Here is a 7,494-nt window from a genome sequence, read left to right on the forward strand (position 1 = left end):
ATCCTTTTATATAACTTCATCCTGTGCTACCTTAGAAAAAATGTTTTCATTATTAGAAGTCAGAATTTAAGTGACTAGAAAATACCAATGAACAACTGAGTGGTGAACCAGAGCTCTCCAAATGGGCAACTCTTTCCAATTATTACAGTTACCTAACAGTAGTATTAGGAGCAAATATTAGACATGGTTTTTAAGATTTCTGTTTTCAGATCAGTTTTGAGATGCTCTGTATATACTCTCACTGCATTATTAATATTAACTGTTTTTCCCTTTTGAGGTAAGGACAATTAAATAAAAATTGCAGTAATGGAAGTTTGGATTTTTAAATAACATCTGATGACCAAGCTTATTTTAGTTATGGTGTTTTGAATCATGGACACACATACACAGAGAAGCTATTTAATTCTTTTTTTTAACCATTAGTTACTGTATTAATTTCAGTGATGAGTGCATGTCACCCAAATCCCGCAATGCACCAAAATGCAAGTTTATTATGATAATTGTCCTTCTGTATTTTTTCTGATACAGAACTATTTGATACAGTTACTTCCTTGAAGTTACTCTTTAAACAGAAACTGTTAACTCTTCTTGCAGACAGAAGGAAACAATCAAAATACCTTTTGCCGACTTTGGAAGGAAAAGAGGTGAGATTTATTGTGAACTGTTTGTTTACTTTTCTGGCTTTTATTTATATGTATACATAATGAAAGTATATGTGTGTGTGCAAGAATATAGGGTAAAAACCAACAGAGAAGTTGCTAATCTGCCCAGCTTTTTGCAATTTGTAGCACAGGTAAGATTCTCAGCTGTAGGTTACCTTTTGTGCCTTGCTGGGGAACAGATCAAGCTCACAGAGATTTGTTTCTTTCATGTCTTTGTAGTAAGTGGCAAAGGGAATGCAAGACCACTGGGTGGTCAGGTGGCTAAAGGTGAATAACTCAGGCCCAGCTGAAGAAATAGCTGCAGTTCTGTTGTAGCCTGTGCTACTGGCTCTTGTGGTCTCTCGTGGATCATTTCCTTCTGCAAAGCTGGCAGGAGGATAGTAACTTTCCATTCAACTTGTCAGTGATTTCCACCCCAGCCTGTCAGCACTGAGACAGTCTGACTTGCTCTTTCTCTTCCAACTTTCTGGGAGGGTGAACACATCCTCCTTTGCTCTTGTGCTACTTTGAGATAAGCCTCTAAAGGGTCTCTGTGAAATTGCCTCAGTTACTAAAAACAAAACAAAAACCCCCTACCCAAACAAAAACCTGAAACAAACCCCCAAAACCCACAGACATTCTTTGAGCAGCTTTAGCTTAAAGAATGATTTGACAGAAATGTCTTCTGGAGCCTGTATTAGTGTTAAAAGCAATCAGCTTTTCCAAGACCTCTTTTTCTGTTATGCCAAGACAACTATTTCTGGGATGCAGCGTGAAGCCTCTCAGAGAAGTGAACAGGGTTAAACCCAGCGTTTTTGATAGCCTCTCAGTTTGCTGCAGGGCTGCACAAATGGCTGTCCTGGCAGTACTGAGAAAGCAGCATCAAGTTGGTGAGCAGCAGCAGCTTCCTCATTGCTCCTTATGTTAACACTGACATTGAAAAAAAGTCTATCAAATCACAGCCACAGATCATTTCACAGATCTGTTTCAAAACACAGCTCTATGAATGATTGAGTGGAGGCAATTAATGGGCAGTGTTCTCAGGGAGGAGGATAACATGAATTTTAACTCCTAAATTGAATATGAAGCAGCCTTTTTCTACCTGAAGTCAGGCAAACCTAAAGATCTTTGTCACTTTTCCAGTCACACCAACCACTCTTGCAGAAATAAACAGGAAAGCTTTCTGTACCCACAGACTGCTCTTGCCCTTGGTGCTTAGGGCATCTTAGCTACAGCAAGAGCTTCTAAAATAGTAAAAAACCACCATGGTTTCAGTTTCTAATGGCATTTAAAATGATCAATTAGCTTTAAATTGCTTAAACGAATTATTAAAATATTTTGTGAATTTAATATTAAAAATGTTAAGAAAATTGGAAGCTTCTTGCAGTATTATGGATACTTGAGTGAGACATGGCATGTACCACTTCTAGGAATTGTATGGTAAAAGGAAAAAAAAGCCCAGTAATCATTCTTTGAGTTATTCTTCAATGGTGCCTTGTCCTTTTTCAGCTTATCAGTGTAACATTTCTTTTTTACATGTGCCATGATTTCTAAATTTTAATAGGTTTCTGCCTTTTTCCTTTCTATTTCCTTCCACAGGAAAGAGACCTACTGGTGTCGTCTTTACAGTCAAAAAGTGGGAGCTGCTGCCAAGTTTGTTCTGTGAGCGCCTCTTGCTGAGCACCGGGTTAGAAATGTATAGTTGTTTTATTTGTAAAGGCTAAAGTTAGCTTCATTAATGTCTAAAAATTTCCCTTAAGCTGTTGTAAGGCTTACAAAAGCATTGTTGGAGAAATGGAATTTATGGCTGAAATAATATTTAGATGGATTAATAAAAATTAAAATCTGTTTTGGTGAATGTATTTCATTAACTTAAATTTTTCAGATGTTTATACATCTCAGTAAACATGTTTAGGTCCATATAGACTATAGCCTACTAAAGCATATTCAGTTACAAATAGGCAAGTAAAGCATTCGCCGCCAAAACTGTAACCAGAATCACGTCATGGAGCTAGTGAAATTGTTTGCAGTGCATCTAGAACTGTGTTTTGGAGATTTTCTGTCTGTGCTGCTGTCTTGAAAATCTGAATATCTCAGTTCAATGACTGTTCTGTGGGAAATGTTAGGTGTCTGTAATACAGTGAGATTTTGTTGTAAAATTATGCTGATAAGTAGTCAGTTTGTTTAACACTTTAATCTAATCCAACTCTGATATGGCAAAATATATGGCTTTTATAAATGATGTACTATACTGTTGGGTTAGAAACTGGAATAAACTGTGTTAATGAAATATTAATTAGTATCAGCTATTGCTTTTCCCTTCTTTTATAGGATTTGTTATTTATTATTTCTTAAATGTACATAGGTTATGTACCTCATCAGTTGGTGGAAGTTGCTGTAGTTGTCAGAACTATCAGTTTTAGGGTTACCAGTGTAGAGACCAGAAGTTTCTTAAAATAAATGAACAGCCATGATGGATTAAAATAATAGTTTTAGGAGCTTAAATATACTTCTCAGTTACTCTTCAGCCCTCTTTAGTGACACAGAAGATGAATCATTGTGGGTTTCAATGGAGGAGTATCTACCACAGAGGGGTAACATGAACTGTAGTTGGCGTTAATTTGTGGTAACATTGTGACTGTTTTATTGAAGCCATTTAACATATGCTTACATAATATCTTTAAACGGCAACTTAACCTTTCCAAGGAAATCCTCCAACTTGATTTGGAATTTATTGTAGTTCAGGATAGAAAAGCATATACACTGTGTGCAGCTTTTGCCTCTAAAAAAGAAGCTTGGTATCAATGACTTACTGAAGAAGTTAAGCATAATCACTGACCCTTTAATAAACTCCTTTTTAATTTATATGGTGCCAGCGGACCTTTAAGAAAGTACTTACTGCTAGCTGAGGCTGCACTTGTTGGATTTGCAGGTTCTACAAAATCAAGAGAGTGAATCATATTAAACGAATAGCCTGATAGTTCACTGAACTGGGAAAGTGAATTTAACAAGTCAGGCAGGTATTTCTGATCAATGTATCTTGGCTATTGTTAAGTTATTGAAGTAGGAAGTAAAATGCTGCTTCTTTATGTGTTTAAAAGCTTAAACTATTTTTAACCTTATACTGAAATAAAACTTGTTAGTCTTTAGCCAGTAAGAATTCTAGCAAATGTCAGAAATTATGAAAATGATGGTGACATTCACCTTCAGCATGAAGATTTTTTCATGTACAAAGCAAATATAATTTTCAAGTTCTTTTGCATAATTATTTCAAAAGAAGGCTATTAAATAAGTATTGTTAATGTAATCTGAAATAATGTATATAATTATGTGTATATAATTATGTATATAATGTGACAGCTCCTTGGAGGATGAATGTGTTTTGGAAATCATATTTGGTGTTCTCAGTTGTTTTCAAAGCCTGAACAGGCTTTGTTGTGTTGTATTAAATCTTGGCCAGTTAAGACCATAATTTTTGATGCTGTGGTTTGTATCTTCTATTTCACAAATAAAATAAGCCAGTAAAATTTTCTGATTTTGGCTACAAATGCACCTTGGAAATTGCTTGATTTGATGAAAACAGCTGTTTAAAAATTAATATTCAGTAGGCCTTTTTTAAATTTTGTGGATAAGTTTTGTTGTATAGAGCTAAGAAGTTGAGAAAGACAAGTGGTAAAGTTCTGTTAAAACTGGGGCATAACCTGTACCTAGGTATCCACCATGAAATTGTAGATTTCTTTTCAACAACAGAAAGTGAAGAACTGTAGACAAAGAAACAGCAGTGTAATTTTTTGGTTGGGCACCTTAGCAGCCTTTATTCCTGGGGATCACCCCCTTGAAAGTTACAAGACACAAAAACTGATGCTTTTTATTTTTTTTAAGGAAGCTGTTTCATTGATTGGAATAATCTTGCACTAAAGCACTGGCACATGCAAGACTGGGAATATATTAAATGACTGTACTGTCACTAGTCTTCTAACTATATACACATTAAATGTTTACTTTACAGTATTTCTTTTAGTATAATGAGTTCATTAAAAAAAAGCTTTTGATGCTAATTCAGAGATCCATAATCTGCTTAGTGTCTTTCACATGTAGTTTTGATGATAACTGACAAGCTGTAAGTTAATTAGCGTGGAACTTACTAATGAGGATGCTAAAATCCTTACTTTAAGATTTTTATTGATGATTTCTGAGGAAACGGAAGTAAATTCAATTGTATATCTAATAAGTTTTAGGAACTTTCTGGCTGTAGGTACTGATCATAAGTAACAAAAATTCCCCAATTAATTGACTGATGGGAAAGTTTTGAGAAGTTTGACAAGAGTGTTCATCTTCAGAAATGGGGATAACCCAAAACCAAAGCAATAAAGCAAAGTCTGTTAATTAGCATGGAAGACAGCTTCTTGAATTAATATGTGGTGTTAATTAACAGGAAGTCTGATGTTGTGTTGTAATTACCACCAATATTTTTGACATACTGAGTGACTGAAGGTGAATTATATAGATAACAATTTAGTAAACATTTCGAGCTTGGGAACATTTTTCCTTTGTTTCTGTTTTTCTAGAAATATGGATAGACTTCTGCGACTGGGAGGAGGTATGCCTGGGCTGGGACAGGTTAGTATATAGCTTGTCAATCTTTTCTTTAAAATTAATAAATTCTAGAGCATTTCTTCTATTATGCTATCATATTTTAAAACAGCATCAAAAAAACGTTGTTCATAGCAATAATCTTTGACTCAAGAGATTTTATATGTGTGTGCATATCTTTGTTACAACCTGGCCTTTTTTTTTGTGAATGACTATGTGTGTTGGCACTAAGCTTACAGAATGTTTATAAACCTTTATTTTTACGTCTGAGCATTTTAAAATTCATATTGAAAAGCACTGGAAACAAATAGTACATTTTTAAAAAAAACAGTTTCCAATAATAAGGATTTTCAGTACATGAAGGCTTTTTATTGTAAATGGCCAAGCACATCCACTGCTCTTTCATAAATTACATATTTCAGTTCTTGGATCACGTTGGGAATGGGGCATTATAAGATACTGAAGTATATGTAACTTTCAAGAGATAATTTGAATTGAGTTCATCACTTGTGGGTAGTTGTAGCTTCCTGTATGTGTGTTTTATTGTGTCTCCTCTTGTTGATTGTTCTCACTTCTGTTAGTACTCACAGCAAGAAGGTCTCCCTGGCAGCTGTCCTGTTCCAGTGAGAGACCTATTCATATTGTATGGCTTCCCCTACCTCTACAACAAGTCCTAGGGCTTTTTTTCCTTTATCAACTGACATGGCCAGCAGTCTTCAAAAGTAAAATCAAGTTGATCTTGTTACATTGTGCTGATTGCTGTGGATACAGGGGAAAAATAATTAGGAATGTCTTTGTTTGAGATCTGTAGGAAGAATTATTTCCTTAAGGAATGGGCTCCAGTGTAATTTCCTTTGTAGTCCTTTCCTTTGGTTGGCTGCAGTAGCTTCCTGGTCCCTTTCTAAGTCGAGAATCCAGACTCTTGTTCTGGAGGAATCAGTTCTGTATGTCTTGGGCTTCAGGATGTGTGTCCAGGGTTTCTTGTGGGATGGTTGAAATTGCTAAATCCAAAGCTTCTTTTGGTTGTGTATAGTGCGTTTGTGTCCAGTATAACTACAGGAGTAGTTTAATACTGAAGCATTTGGTGAAATATTCTAGGCTGATCTACAGACTCTAGATGTTTTGCCAAATAAGCTGTAACTTTTGGTGCATAATTTTTTCCCCCCTTTTTATAGCTAAAATTCTATTCACGTTCTCTTAGTGAATCTTCAAGCCGCCCTCAGTTATTTTTAGTTTCACTTTCTTAAACAGTTATTTCTCTTGTTCCTCTGAGCTGCCAGCCTGCTTCATGACTCTTCATTTTTTTAACATCTGTGCAGTCTAATCTCTCAAGCTTTCACTTCTTAGTCCTCTCTGAACTTGACGCTTATCAAAGCTGTTTTTCAAATTTACTGTTAACTCTCTGCTGTTTTCTGAATTTTTCATCTTTAACTTGAAGCTTGCTAGAAAATTGTGGCAGACAATAGAACATAACATTCAGAGGAAACTTGCTGAACTCCTCTGGTAGCTTTGGCCTGCAAAGCTGCTCTGTGTTTGTTTAAATATGGAATTGTCTCTTAAATGAGTTGATGAGTATATGTTAGTTTGAAAAAAAGGCATAAAACTGAATTGCTCTTTACACAAGTTGCTGCTTGCACTGAATGTCTTGACTACATTTGTAGTCTTTTGGTTTATTGAATCAGCAGGGAGACTTTTCAAATAGAATATTTTTATGTCCTTAAAATAATGTGTTTCAAAGGACCTTGAAAAGTCGCTATATTCTGAGTATCTGTTGATGATAATTGAGATTGAGAGGAAATCCAGAGTGAATCAGATGTCCTTGAGATAGAAGAGAGGAGGAAGGTATTTCTTGGATATATTTTGTAATGCTAGAAAGTAAAATTATTACCATTTGTTTGCACTAGAGGGTTTTAAGCAACAGAACTTTTTGTTCTTATTGCTGTGTCACAGTTGTTCTAAAGGTTGAACGTAGTAAAAACATCTGACTGAGCCATTCTTGCCAGCATAAGAATCATCTGTATGTGTAGTCTGGTAGGAAAAGAGGCATTTTCAAAGTAATTTTATCATATAGTTTGGAGATTGCTTTTTCTTGTAGTTTGGGGTCTGCTTAGCAAGAGGAATGCATCACATAAGAGTCTGTTTGATTTGCTTTGTAACTGAGGTTAAAGTACTGACGGATGCTTGGTGAGCACAGTTTCTGTTTCATCCCTGCCAAGGCATTCTTTCTCAGTGACCTGCTTGAACTTCTTCAGCAGCAGTT

General features: G+C 35.4%; 1 protein-coding gene across 1 annotated transcript in view; it reads left to right on the top strand.

Moving 5' to 3' along the window:
* Positions 1–469: 469 nt before the first annotated feature.
* The window catches only part of PSMD14 (proteasome 26S subunit, non-ATPase 14), a 43,066-nt gene continuing 36,041 nt past the window's right edge, over positions 470–7,494 (top strand). The window contains exons 1-3 of the mRNA XM_005415814.2: positions 470–644; positions 2,241–2,328; positions 5,210–5,261. Coding sequence (XP_005415871.1) covers positions 5,214–5,261 — 48 coding nt within the window. The 5' untranslated portion in view covers positions 470–644; positions 2,241–2,328; positions 5,210–5,213. The remainder of the gene's footprint in view (positions 645–2,240; positions 2,329–5,209; positions 5,262–7,494) is intronic.

The sequence above is a fragment of the Geospiza fortis genome, unplaced genomic scaffold (genome assembly GCF_000277835.1).
Source record: "Geospiza fortis unplaced genomic scaffold, GeoFor_1.0 scaffold112, whole genome shotgun sequence".
NCBI classification, from domain to species: Eukaryota; Metazoa; Chordata; class Aves; order Passeriformes; family Thraupidae; genus Geospiza; species Geospiza fortis.